This window comes from Bombus flavifrons, chromosome 13, assembly GCF_040668555.2.
Source record: "Bombus flavifrons isolate JBK064 chromosome 13, iyBomFlav1_principal, whole genome shotgun sequence".
Classification (NCBI taxonomy): Eukaryota; Metazoa; Arthropoda; class Insecta; order Hymenoptera; family Apidae; genus Bombus; species Bombus flavifrons.
In genome coordinates, this window is record NC_138454.1 from 580,114 (window position 1) to 595,537 (window position 15,424).

General features: G+C 35.3%; 1 protein-coding gene and 1 long non-coding RNA gene across 5 annotated transcripts in view; one reads left to right on the forward strand and one right to left on the reverse strand.

Moving 5' to 3' along the window:
• LOC138185892 (protein turtle homolog B) overlaps positions 1-15,424 on the reverse strand; it is a 137,734-nt gene that overhangs the window by 81,679 nt on the left and 40,631 nt on the right. For all 4 annotated transcript variants that reach the window (XM_069125217.1, XM_069125215.1, XM_069125216.1 and 1 more), the window contains exons 4-6: positions 9,669-9,872; positions 7,548-7,699; positions 6,085-6,229 (exon numbers count right to left, since the gene is read on the reverse strand). In XM_069125217.1, the coding sequence (XP_068981318.1) occupies positions 6,085-6,229; positions 7,548-7,699; positions 9,669-9,872 (501 nt within the window). The remainder of the gene's footprint in view (positions 1-6,084; positions 6,230-7,547; positions 7,700-9,668; positions 9,873-15,424) is intronic.
• The window catches only part of LOC138185910 (uncharacterized), a 273,083-nt gene that overhangs the window by 69,453 nt on the left and 188,206 nt on the right, over positions 1-15,424 (forward strand). The gene's annotated exons all lie outside the window — the stretch shown is intronic.

Sequence of the window (15,424 nt, forward strand, 5' to 3'; positions counted from 1 at the left end):
TACGATAAGCTTCACAAGATTAAAGTCAAAGTATCTTTTAAACTAGTCATTTTTCGACCCTAATACCCTAATACCTTTTTGTAGAGAATTAAAAAATGCATCGAACGGTATATAGGAAATGGTATATAGAAAAAGTGTATAGTGTATATTTCATTTAAAGAAGTTACATCGGCATTGAAATCTCCTTAGATAAGAGTGTAAAAAAAAAATCGAAATATCTTATTAACTTTCCTCCATAAAGTCAAACAACTTTCATCTGAAACGCTTCTTCACATTTCTGATACTCATACATGCATACATATTTGACATACTCCACATATTATTTAAAAATATTATGTTTTATATTTTGCGTATAAATTTTTGGGTTTCACTGATGCACGTGTGGAATATTTAACTGAATATTGCATTGAAATGTGTTTCACAACAAATGAAATTAAAAGGAGTTAAACAAATTCCAAGGTAAATGTTAAAAGATAGTGTTTGTAATCCTTATTTTCTTTTCTGTATTTCTATTTATAGTGCTATATAATTCTCACAGATGTTGACTGAATCATTTGCAAAAACCATCCTTGAATAGTTCTCACGGGTCTAGAATTACGCTTCAAATAATCGTTTGCGCGACAGAATCGAGTGGATGACTTCCTACGATAAAATCTTTTTATTCCAGCAGGACGCATGGAACACGCCTGTAGATTTCGCGACAACCTCTTAAACCGATCTCATAACGAACCGGTCGTTATGCAGACTCGCTATTCCTACCACCATTCCTGGAGATTAACACCGTGATTCCGCTGTCCAATATAAAAGTTTTCCTCGACTAGACAGCGAACAAGGTGGAAGTAAGAGGACACGAACGTGAAACGAAGAGGGAGAAAAAGAGGAAAACAAGGATCAGTTCAGCTTCGCGGAAATTAATGGTACATGCCCATCCGTAGCTCAAGATTCTCTCGTTTTCTCGATTTCCTTCCTTTCGTTTTCGTCCAAAACCTTCTTTCTCCCCGTATAAAACTCATTTTTCCTTTCTCTATCCACCTATTGCTCTATCCCATAAGTTTAGAAGTTCGTTCCACTCGTTCTTCCCATCAGATTTTCTTTGCACCTTCCTTCGTGACTGCTCTTGCTCCTCTTTCTATCTTCTATTCTCATATTCTCTTTCTACTTGCTATTTCTCTCGATTTTTTTTCGTACTCTATATTATGCAAAAAGGAGTTACCAAAGGAGGAGTATATTATGTATTATGACGAGTATATTTTTTTTAATTTTTTTGCTTTAATGTTAATTTATGATTGTGCAGAAGGATTTTAATATGACGTATAGACAACCCCCATACAACACGATATTTCTACAACACGATTTTAATACTTTCAATTTAATAATATCATACGGTATTAAGCAGTATTTTAGTATCTTCGATATTCTAATATGATGAAGAGTAGTATTTTGAAAATTTTGACGAGTGTGATTAGGTCCGAAAGACTGATTGACAACGTACTAAATTTTAAAACTTTGTTTTTCAGTGAAATATTAGAAACTTCACTTATCATTTCCTACATGTGTAGTCATATTATGATCTTCATATATATCATAGATCGTGACTTTGGGTTTGATCAAATTTGCACGTGTACTGGTCAATTCACACAAAGAACCGACCAGTTATTGACTTAGGATCGGGCTTGAATTTAGAATCGCGTAGAATGATGAATGCTTGCGATTGCTAACAATGGTTGTTTAGTTACACTTGTTGTGCTACTCTATGTGTTTCTAAACTCTATGTATTCTATGCTGTGAATTCTGATGTGTAACCAAGCAGTGTGTTATTTAAATTCTGAATTCTCATGTTTAATTAAGCAGTGTGCTATTTAAACTCTGAATTCTGCCCGCAGGTATAAAAAAAAAGAAAGAAAAGAAAAATAGAAATTTCCAACGATATGATATTTTCGATATTTCTCAACGAAAATAAATTTTAGAAACCATGAGATTTCCAATAAAATAATTCGACATTAAATGCTCTAAATTGTAGTGCTATAGCAAAAATGGCAATAGTTTCTAACTCATAAACCACGCCTCACATCAAGCTTTAACATATTTTCTCCTCCATCCTGCTATTTCCCAGTTTCTTTCCCCTTTTTTGCTCATTTACCTACAAAATCCATCATCTCCTCTTTTCTCCTTGAACCACTCTCTTTTTTCATCGATAATCGTGCCAGTCGGTAATTTCAGCAGGCGGGACGGTAACACAGAGACGGGGAGGTGGTTTCAGGTGGCGGGAAGGAATAAGGAAAAATTTACTCGTTATTGCAGGCGCGAGATATTGCGGCGGAATTAACGGATTTGTTCGGTGGACTCGCATTACGAGAACCGAGGTCGAGTGAAATCATAAGCAAGAACTGGCTGGCGAACGTCGTAGATCGCTATTACGGCTGCTCTTTCACAGATTTTTACCCTCTCTTTCTCTTGCTACCCCTTTCCTTTCATCCCCTCTATCGTTCTTATTTGTTATTCTCTTCGTCTTTTTTTTATTTTTCTTTCTCGTTGTTTTTGTTCGTTCGTTCATTGGTTCTTGCTCGAGTTTCAACGACGAAGAAACGATATCGAGCGAACGGTCACGAGGGAGCAGCGGATTTCTTGCTAATAGCGAGAGCGAAATATCGAGTGTGAAGTCAATACACGGGCCTCGACTTGACAGAATCCCAACGGATAAATAAGTTCCCCAACCCCTTCTTTTTGCTCGTTTCTCTGACGCCGATGATACACGCGAGTTTTTAATTTCGGTAGGCGAATGCGATTTCGACGGCCTTTGAGACGGACTCGGCGCTGAAACGCGCCGTTTACGGGTGCTCAGAGAGGGTGGCAAAGGAAATAAGGAGCACGAATCGTGTCAAGTAGTCGGGGGATATTTGTCATTCGACAGATTAGTAAAAATTTCGCTTTTTTAAATTAAAGACGCGATATTATATTTTACTTTTTAATAGAATTTAATTTTGCAATAATCATTTGCTTTTTAATTAAAATAATATGAGCTGACAGAATTTTGAATTGAAAGATCTACAGAACATTCAAAACATTTTGTACTGTCATCGATTAATTAGATTGACGTTTGCCAACAAACTGAGAAGCGTGAGGTGTAAGTGTTGACCGTGATAATTGTAGATGCTGGCTATGTAGATGTCGCTGATGGGGTCTGCTATTTTTCTTCTAATTTAGATGCGTGGAAGAAAAATCGGACTCCATTCAGTCGCCGGGATTCGAACCCGGGTTCCGAACGTTCGTAACCTAAGGCGCTAACCACTGCTTTCTTTTGTTTTTTTTTTTTAATAACGTTTATTTACAACCGAGATACATATTAATACATTTGGGTATTCACAATAAACTATGAATCGCTAACCACTGCGCTGCCGTCGTCCGACACTAGTTAGTGTCGAGTAGTGGTATTTGCTCTTAAGTGCCGCTAAAAGCGAAATGAATATTTTTGTATCAAATTTAATTTGCGAATCTGTTTCGTCTCTAGGAAGAAGAAAAGTAAAAATTTTCTGAGTCGGCAGATATTAATATTTACTTGTTAAATCTCGTGCCCCAGAGAAATATCAAATTGTTCTTTCTGTACGTTTTAGACTATTCGTGGATTAAAATAGAAAAGAAACGAGAAGGAATCGAAATAAATGGTCCGAATAGTAGATTGAAAATATTCTTTTAAATATTTGGCATCGATATGCTTCTGGTCTGAGCGTTTATGTTTTGTTTATAATGTGTTCTGGTTGGTTGCCAAGAAGCTTGTTCCACTGTAAGATTGCACATCGGGGGAATAGTGTGCTGTCATCAGGTTCTTAAGTGGTGTGCGTGTTAGTGGAGCGGAAATTTACAGAAGGATGACTACTCGATGCAGAATAAGGCTGTATAAGCGAAAGAAATGTCTAAAAACGGAAGACTCGAATGCGAGAGAGTGCATCGATCGTGGCAATCTAACTGCTTGAGATTCGAAGCACTCTTTACCGTGGTAATAGGATGGATAGCAAAACAATAGAACTCGTGCATTGTCAATAAAAATGGCGAGAAGAACGTCGGAAAATACTACAGATATTCTGCTTTCTAGATATTCCTTTTATTATCATTGTTGATTTCTTTGTTCTACTTCGTGTATGTTAAAAGCGATCAGTAATAAAAGCTGTTTAATTAGAAATTAAAAATTTCAAAAATGTGTGAAATTTTCAATTCGAATTATTGAAACTTATAATCTCAAATTTGTCGAAAGATATAGATATTCCGCTTGCTATCTTTTATTGTTATTGTTACTGTTGTAACTTCTTTATTCGTGGAATATCTGCTTCGAGTATTAAAAGCGATTATGTAAAAAAACATTGAATCACAGAGTACAAATTTTAACCCCTTAACGATTTACGTATGATTTACGTTCGAGAATTTTGGGCCGAAAACGTAAACAAGCTATTATATATTATAATATATATTATATTTGGCCCGATCATCGTACTACGGACTATGCCCGTCATATTTACGTTTGGCCCGATCATCGTACTACGAGCCATGCCCGTAGTTGTAGGTTAAGGGGTTTAGAATATTCGATATTTTCAATTTGCATTATCGAAACTTTTAATCTCAATCTTTGACATTTGACATGACTTATAAACATTATCACCGAAATTTGATATTACGTATATTATTCAGTTTCCTCACAATTATTATATTTCATTCTATTATTTTACCTATACAATAACGGATTACATTTCTTTCATTTCCCGACTACGAAATATTATATATCATACTGTACATTCTAAGGTTAATAATTTTCAAAAGCTCTCACGTTTTACTATCGTGTTACCGTTCCTGCATACTGCAGCAACGTTATCATCGTTCTCTGGCTTGAACTTTTCAGTTGGCGCAGTCTGCGAAGCCTCGAAAGAATTAATTAAAATTTTTAATTAATTCAAGTAAACTACGTACCATGGAAAGTTGACTGGAAGAATAGATGGCCGTGACGACACGCGTTTCGCATTAGAGTTCCTGGCTTGTTGTCGACGAGACAAACTTCAGAGAAGCTGTTTTCACCACTCGAAACAATCGGTCGTCAATGCGTTGCTCTATCGATTAGGCGAATTAAATTACGTTCCACGACGCGACGCAATAAATCGCTCATCAACCATATTTCATTTTTATTGGACAGCTATATGGCCGTGTTTCCTCGTAGACTAGACATTGCGAAAACCCGATTGAAGCATTTCCAAATTTTTCCCTGTCGGAAAACCAATCAGACAGATTTCTAGATCTGTCCTCGACACTGTTGACAAATTTTCCCGTCTCTTCTCTCCCGTTCTACAATTTTACGTAATCAACGCTTGCTTTCCTTTGATTCAGTTTTGCTATTTTTGGAGCGTTGAATTGAGATTAGGGAAATTAGGATTAGGCTTATAATTAGGTGTCCTGAAAGTATTTTAGTATTTTATGTTTCATTGATGGACTGTGAATATTTATGCAAAATTATATTTTTCTGGACATAATTAAAAATGTTGATTTTCTTAGTTATCAATGTAATTGATGAGCTAGGAATATAATTTAAAAAAGTTTAATTTGTTTAGTTATGTTCATAGTATCAAGTAGGCAATTTAATAAATATGAAGACGAGTATTTTGATTTGAATCGAAAAAATATACAGTCTATCTGTTTTTATAAAATTAATTCTTCTTACGTCTTTATACAATTTAATTTAGTAAATATTAGTTGACTTTATATGTTGGAATTTTGCAAATAAAAGAAGCATAATAGTTAATGCAAGGGGGGTTAAAGGGAATTATTATTTGGCACGATAGTGATTGACGCAGCACGACAGGTCCCTTTCCAATCTAAAAATTCTATTTTCGCCGCAACCAAACAGAAAACATTCCATTCAAAGCCCAAAAACACACAACACCTATCTCTGAAAATCAGCTGATCGAAACTGTCTTGTTACTCGTTCTCTATTTTTCATAGTAGGTGTGTGACCACCACCTGTCGTGGAAGAAAATATCGCCGAGAGACGTTTACCTCCACTCCCCGTAGATCGTCACTATGAAATTTCAATGAAAACACACTCACGGTGTATATCGAGCTTCCATCCGTCCTCCATCTCGGAATCCGGGATATCCGGCACGCTGCCGTGGCAAGAGAGGAACTTGCCAGCGTCCTCGATAGTCGGCACGAACGTGAGAATGCTGGTGGTGACGTTGGAGTCGGGGCTCATCTGTGGGATGGCTTTCATGAATTTAAAACAGTTTACCGAACTGGTCTGCCTGATCGTTGAGCTATATCCACGCTAGAAAAAACAAACGCTGGCCGCGAAGCTGATTTAGGGAAGTCGAAGCTGACGGCCGCCGGAAGTCGAACCCCCAGGGAACAAAAGTGCAAAAAAAAATGAGAGAGAGAAAGTGTGTGTGTATGAAAGAGAGAACAAAGGCTAGAGACTTAGCACGATTGCTTTTCGCGGTGAAATTGCGCGGCCGCTTGCAAAATATTAGTTACGGAACAGACTTTTACATAGAGAGAGAGAGAGAGAGAGAGAGAGAGAGAGAGAGAAATTACGACGATCTTCTTGAACACGAGAGCATGTTTTTTCCATAGCGTAATTAAATCCTTCGGCCTCGAATCTGGAAGCCTGAATCTGTTGCATCGGACGTCTTCGTGGATCTCCTTTTGTGTTTAACGTTTTAGGTGATGGTATAATGGGAATTTTTATAAGAGAGAAATATTGCTCGGGTTGGATGATTCCAAGATAGCGAAAGTAGTGTTTGTTAGGTTTTGGGTGACATTGAGGTATACTTGTATATTTACAATGACTCGTGAAAGTATTTGAACAGTTTCCGTAGGAAATTTTTATTTATATATTGTTATGTAATGTAATATGTTATGTAAAACACTTTGAAATTTCACTAGTACCGTAATGAAATATGCCTGTCACGATTATATTGATAAAATTTGAAACAATGTGAAAATGTATATAGATATCACAAGATATTTACTGCACACACATATTTAGAAAAAAATTAGTATATGGCATAATAGCATAATATTCTTAAGCATATAATAAATGTCAAAGATTATTCCAACGAATATTAAGGTTTATTAATGTAATGAACAATTGATTGCTTCAAATCTTTCGTCGTCTCTGTTTCTGTGAAATATATACTTGCACTAAGTACGTTGTAGCTTCTATGCAAATTTTCAGATTTATTTCAAATTTTTCCAATATAATCATGATACATGTTATATGTTGATACATGTTGATAGATGTTGCGTTCCATTATAGTAATTTTCCAAAATATTTTGTATATGATATACATAGTATATTTATAAAAATTTCCTACAAGTGTTTGATTATTTTTGAAGTACAACTATGATGTTTTGTAGCCATTAACGAGATTAGTATCGTTAGATGATGATATAATAATGAATTTAATATTTACATACTCGCGCTCTCTCTCTATTTATCTTTTTTTCTTTCTCTCCCTTTTCACTATAATTATTTTCTAAATTTTATTACACCTTGAAAATGTTAATTTTACCGTCTGTCTGGCGTTCCTCAGCATCAAACTTCCTTTCGACCACGTGATCTTCGGATTTGGTCTCGCTCCAACTATCTCACAGCCGATCTCGTACGTGGTGCCTGCGCTAAATGGACGATTCTCTCCTTGCATGCGGACCCACAATGGTTTCACTGAAACACGCGTACCATCCATTAGCCCTCTTTGCTCGAAAGAACTACCAGTTGCAGGCAAAATTCCGCCGCGTTTATGGAACCTATCGAGTGTTTGAGTAATCATTTCGAATGGTTCCATGGTTAATGGAAACTATTTTGCGAAAGTTTCCAATATGGAACACGGTTTTAGCAGCCTCCGTTGTTCAATTATTTGTTTAACATTTGTCTTCTGATGGAGAAGCAGGATCGAATCTCTGTTTCATTAAGAGCAGTTTAAACATTATTCTACTTTTTTTCCTCTACCAGAAGTTGATTCGATGACGAAATTGACTTTCGCTCGAAATTCTGTTTGCTGTGGCGGAGTAATAAGTGTAGTGGATGTTCTTTTTGCAGTGTTTTGCTTTCTTTTTAGGAGATTGGATTTTGTGTGGGTGGTGGATGGAAATGTGTGTTTACAAGTTTACGGTTCCTGTTTCCATTTGTTCTGGCACTATGAATGGCGCGTGTTATTGTATACATTCATAGAGGTGAATTATTTACTCTTGGCGTAGATTGTTGTATTTTTTTGTATCATGTCCAATCTTGTTTCTTTGTATCGTTGTATCAAGTTTTAGAAGTGAAATGGCAGGGAAATAAGTGGAATTAAAATATCACGTAATTAGGAAACTAGATACGACAAATTTTCAAGTGTTCCTTCTAAAAGATTCATTTGACAGAAACCAAATTTTGCATACTTAATCTAGAAGAGTAGAGTCAAGTTTTTCTTCACTACTAGAAAATGGTTACATAATTTTGATTTTTTCAATCTACCCTAATAGGTACATATTAGAATTATTTTTGACTTCATATCAGGAATCATAGCACTGACATATCCTTTTATTTTTTATTCTGTACTTCAATCAGTATTAAGATTTCTAATGATAAACATGTATTTTATATATTTTACATATACGAGGGTCGTCGAGAAAGCAACACTGTTTTGAAATAACAATAATACAAATGCATTTTAAGAAATTTTCTGTATTTGTAACTTTGGTATATATACTATGTTATTTTTCAGTACAACCAATAGCCCTATTTGGACATTTATCGTAACGTTATGCAAGTTTTTGAATACCTTCATCATACACTTCCACTGCCAGTTTACGTAACCATCGTCTTACACAGTCCTTTAAATTATTGTTTCTTGTGAAGCGTTATCGAGCCAAAAAGTTTTTAAGTTTTGCAAAAAAAAATGGTAATCTGACTCGTTCGAATAGTGTATCATTTGCAATGAAGTCGCAGACGTTCTTGAGCTCTTCTGTAATAAAAGCACGAACCCTTACGATCACGTACAGTTTCTCTGTCCCTATTGAATTCTCGCACTTAGACACATTGCCATTTTAAACGTGCGATATTAAATATTTGAACACAAAATTTGGTGTGACTTATGCTCCCGCAGAGAGGACCGCCGGAATACACTGGACCTCGCTTACGTGAGTTCCTACCAGTATTACCAGTGACGGAGCTTACACGGGCCTCAAGTGGTAGTGAGAAGGTCGTAGTGTTAGTTGCGACAGTTCCGCTAATGATCTAGATTGGTATTACGGGGGCCGAGATCAGTCGCGGGGGTTTGAGCCCCTCTCCCCCGCTCTCGGCTGTCTGGTGTTGGACTCGTGGGGATAGTGTTTTATGGTCAAATGCTGACAAGATAACCCGAGGAGGTTGCCAAGTGCAGGCTTACTTCGTGCTCGGTACGGGCTACGCAAATAAAACTACTTCACACTAAATATGACTTATGTTAATACATGAATGAAGCTAGGTGATCTTCTAAAGTGCGCTCCATCGTTTTATATGGTTTCTATACGTAAACCCGTAATACTTTCTGGAGAATCCTCGTATTTCAGAATGAAGAATATTTGCACGCTTCTGATAAATCTTTTTATCTTTTACTATTCTATACTCTAATCAGCATCATGACTTTTAATGATGTATCAAAATTACTTACGATTCATATTGAGTGTGACAGAGCTGGAAATAGGAGTGACCATGTTGTTGTTGGACGCCTGGCAGGTCAAAATCGCGCCGAGGTGTTCGCGACCCAACTTTTCTAATCGCAGCACGTTCCGTACCCTCTTAGTGCCGACAGTTTCGTAAGTGTCGTCGAGGAGAGCATTTTCCTGCCACCACGTCACACGTGGTTGTGGCCGACCTGTTCGGAACGAAACAGAATGAACGACGTCCGAAAACGGTGCTTTCGTTTGCCATGATTCGTGCCTCGCTTTACTCGTATCTTTCATCGAACGCGTAAATAAGGTTTCAATAAAAATTCCATACATTCTCTATTTTTTACCTCCTTCTTTCATCCTCTCATCGTTAGTATTCGTTCCCTTTTTCCTTTTATCTTGGAACTGGCGTTCTTTTACGTTTCGTTCGCAGCTATGCTTCTAATCGAATCAGTTTGCTGATACGTGCATGTTCCAGCGACCACAGTAATTTAGAGGTATATGGTTATATAGGTTATATAGAGAATGATAAGCGAAATTCGTGGATCGTGGAACGTAGTTCGGCAAAGAATTTTTAGGAATGCGTTGTTACTTCTCGGATATTGCGGGAATCTTTCGTTTGGAAGAAGAATCGGTAAAGAATTTTTAAGGATATTTTCTTTATTTCCTGCTCGACCAATAGCGTTAAGGTGATTGATCGTAGTTACGTTCAAGTGAAAGAAAATGTTTATTCTATCGCGTTTCCTGTTATAAATTTTCTCAAATCTTTTTAGAATTAAATAACGACCTACTACTATAACAGGAAATAAGGAATATCTCAGAGTACACTTAGACAAAAAATTTTTATGGAACATGCACATTCGCAAAAAAAAGAAAAGAAAAAATGGGACAATTAAGCGAAAGACATAGAAAACTTCGGTGGCTGATTGGCAAAAAAATCACAGCTAACAATTTACAACAAGCTGTTGATATATAAAACTGATATTCTCAAACCGATATGGACGTACGCCTGCCAATTATGGAGCAGAGCATCAAACTCCAATATAAAATCAATAGAAAGGTGGCACAACAAAAAGTCAAGAGCCATTCCGAAGGCAGATTGGTACAATCCGAAGAAATAAATAAATAAAGAAACCGGTGTACTTGCTGTAAGAGAAAAAAACCGCCAGATACAACAGGTTACATCAACAACTGCAGAAGGATCAGCTTGACATCCTGGCCACCAAATTACTGGACACCATAGAAGAATGCGAAAGATTAAAGAGACTCGGAAATCACTTTCGACATGTATAATACAGATTTACCGACATGAGCTAAATTATGTCAGGCTATCTATACTCACATTTATGTCAATCTAAGTCATCACTAGACTGAGGATTTTTATGCATTTATAGAAAATTTGAAAGTGCAAAATTACAGAAAATGCGATGATATGAAAAAATATATAAAATAACCGAGCAATATTACTTTTTTAACTATATTCACAAAAATATGAATTTGCATAAAGATCCACAGTCTATTCATTACAGTCCGTATTAACATTTTTTTGTAAAAGAAAGAGAATTTTATTAAAAATTAACACTTATGAGTTTTTAATTCCAAATGAGAGACAATTCAGTTAACAGATTAAAATTTCTTCATAGTTAGTCACCAAGTATTCAAAGCATGCATTTCACTCCCTGCAACAAGCTTTTGCAAAATCAATGATTCATTTCCTGTTTTTACTCGTAACAGGTAGAAAAAATATATCGTACGCGCTACCCGTATTTGCGCTGCTTTCCCTCTCTCCCTCTCTCTCTTTCTCTCTCTTTTTCTCTCCCTGTCTTTTTCTCTCTTCTCTTTTTTCCCTGTCGATACAGAAGGAGACTGACGCAGATATCAACGACCCCGCTGGAAATAGGAATTTCAAATCTGCGTCCGATACTTTTCCGTATCGAGACCACAGCACCGGATCTCTCACCATGCTTCTGTGTATTTTGCTTCCGTTTTAATCTCTTGCTGTTGTTGCTTGCCGTTTGTTTATATATGTTGGCTCAATCAAGAGATAATAAAACAGGGAGAGTTGGAAAAGGCAGGTGGATACGGCCACAGAGATGATTAAAAGACGCGCGAAGAATGATATCGAACAGCGTATCGACGTATTTCCAGATAGCAAACATGTTTGCGCAAACTATGAGCGGCGAACGGTTCAATAACGTCCCGATGAAACATCCCGTCGAATTTTCATCTCATAATACATTTAATCCTTTGCGATTTGTGCGATTGGTCGGTGAGTATTGGTTGCAAAATCGTATCATAACATTTATCGTAACATTTTTTACGATACATCGTGGGAGCGCGCTCAACGCTGTACAATTAGTATCTTCATCATCGACGTTGAATGTTTCACTTGTTTTTAGATGAGTCTTTTTTGGACGTTTGTGAACGAAATTTAATATTCTGGCTATGTGATTACTGGATTTGAATATTTTTGATTCTGCAGAATATTTCGTTATGCAAACACTCTTGCATAATTGGAACAGTATTGTTAATGAACTTATTAGTACTAATAGATATTGTAATATAAATTTGCTATAATAAATTTAATTACATTTTACATACACGCAATTGAAGTTTGCATATAACAAATTATTCTATTATCTCATTCAATGTAAAATTGTAAAATTATAAGAAAGAAATCTATAATCTATAAACTGTAACTTGTTAATTTATTAATATCATTAGTTAATATTGTAGGAGCAATTAACTTTTTGTAACACAGTATACATACAGCGTCGCGAAAGAGTTATTATATAGTAATCATATTTGCTTTCAAGAGAAGCACACGTGAAGCAGCGAAGTAATTGATGCACTGGTGAGGTGAATAAATAATTTTCTACATACATATATATTTATATATCTGTTCGAGAAATAAATAATTTCTCACGATATTATTGATTATTATTATTACGATTATTATTATTTTCTAATTCCATTTCTGTACGATGTTCTTTCACCTTCTCCTCAAAATTTTTTTTCAAATTCATCGCCAATCGAGGCACACTATTATATAATAACCTCATAGAATAATAATAGCGAACAAAATTAGAGCAAAAATGGTAGTGGAGAAATTTTCACAGTCATTTTCCGCGGAAACGACAAACAAACGATTTCATCACGGAAGCAGAACGATAAACGGTAATTTTATGGTGGAAAATGGCAGTCGGCAAAATATTTTGCGGCACGCGACGTGCAATAATGTTACGTCGGTGAAATAGCATTAGACACTTTGGATTATGTACCGACAAGCACTCTGTTTACAATTTCCTATAAATAAATACCCTCTCGCAAATAATAAACGCGAGGCAAACCACGAGATGCAGTTTGCGGCGCGTTTAAACGCCGCCGACGTGTGAAAGCGTGAATATCGTACGGGTAAGTATACGATCTAGTGTAAAGCACGTCTTTTGACGCACAGGTATGACATATCTCAAGGAAACTGCCGGTATGATGTGTGTTTTGATGTTAAACAACGATTGCGGTTGTTTAGTGTGATTGATGAAAGTAATTGATATTCTGATATGACCCTCTCTTGCCTACGAAGGCGACGTAATAAATTCAAACCTTGATAAATAACCACTGAATAATGTTTTCCGAGTTTATTAACACATTCGAGATTGACAAGATTGTCTCTAGTGGCCGAATGGTACTGCAGTTGTAAATTGTATTACATATATCTTGATAAATTTGCAATCCGGACCATTGTCATTATTATTATGTTTAGTTTTTGGATTATTTCTATTCTGTTATTTTTATCAGTTTCTCTTACCATTGGCTATTTTATGCTTTAGACACGTTATTTTACAATTTATTACTTTAAATAGAATGATTCTTTTGGTAGCAATTCGAGAATTATCTGATAATGTAAAGTATAGATGTCTCAGACGCCAAATTTTTCTTTAAAAAAGAATTCTTTATTGAGGAGAGATATTACATGGTTCAGGGTATTGTCCACAGGTCTCAAATGGGTTAATACGAGAAAGCTCTTTAAGGGTTTCTAGAATCGTACATGGAAAATGGTAAAACTGATTTCTTCTTTTATACCGTCTGTGGTCATTGAAATAAGACTACGTATAAACATTTTGCTTTTCTGATATTTCAACGCTATATTATTATACAAATAACAAGTTGCATTTGGATACCTAGATTATTTATACATTTACAGACTATTTTACACATGATGTCATGATTACACAGTGTATAGTTTCAATATGTAAACTCTCGTGTACATAACAATTAATTTGATAGTAAAGGATGTCGTACAGCCAAATCCATTAGAGTTCCTTTCATCGGGGAATATCGCGTATTCTCATAATCAACTAATTCAAGCGACTTGAATGCCATTGAAAATATCTAGATCCTCCCCAAATCGCTTATAAATTTCACACATCATTATCATCTTCGTTTGAAATTTTTTCAAAAGACCAAGATGTTTGAATGATGGTAAAATAACGAGGATATAACGCAAATAACGTTTTTCTTATTAAGAACTTTAAATTGCGTTAGGCATCTTGAAAATGAGTTGAAAAATAGGAAATTTCGTAATGTTTACGTTTGAAATTAATAGAAATGTGATCTAGTTATAGCAACAAAACTGACCAAGCCGACCTTATAGTACATACGCGACGTTGTCCTATATTACTTACACCGCGCAGACATCTAATTTCCTACTTACGAATAAATCTATTATATAATATTTGATGAAACAAAGTCATTCGAAGGAAATACAATGACGAAATAACGAATCGAAATATAAATTTTTATTACAGTAGTATATGAAATTAGATTTTGAAATACAAGGATAAAGAAAAAAAATCTGAACTTGGAAAAACGAAATAAAAATTAATTTCACCATAAAAGGTGGTTAGAAGCCCAATGGAATAGTTTCCATATTTAGAGCCTAATACTCCTACCGAAGTAGAATGCCTTTGAGTAATACCATTGCATACATAGTCAGACAACTTGAAGTAGTTAGAGATAGTTAGACTGAGTTCCTGTCTGTTTCACTATTTCCTACCCTACTTCTTCGTATAATGCAAATTGTGCATGAATATAACAAGAGGCTGATACAGATGATATTTAACATATAGCAAAAATCGATACATTTCTTGCATACGAAGAGTTAAGAATTTATTTTCGATCCTTACGACATTCTAATCGGTCTTAAAATTTCAAAAGTTTAACATAATTGCATAAAAATGGATAACTCGATTTCTCGAATATACAAATCTATTTTAGAAACGTTTTTTCTTTTTCAAACGAAATTATATATTACAGTTAAACTATTTAATAAAATGGAAGAACTTTTAATTTTGTTATTTATTCTCAGCACAAACATCGCTCGATTAAAATAATTAAAACATTCAAGAATTAATTCAACCATTCTCGGTACTAAATTTTTGAAAATTAAGATAATTAAAATTTGTAAATCAAGGATACACACTTAGAATTCATACTGCCAAATTTCTCAAATGGTTTCAACGTAACATCATAAAAATCTCTGGTGTCACTCACAGAACGGTTATCTAATAATTTTAAACGATTACTTTAAAATGATCTGGTACGTTTAAGAAAACTATTTATGCGCGGTTAAACAACACATTTCATCAAACACGACCATTAAAAAAGCCTCGTAATACAACGGGTTAATAAATCGTTTCATCTGTAGTGCCTGTGTTTCTTCTTTCACTACATTTCTCACTTTCTGGTGTAAACGTTT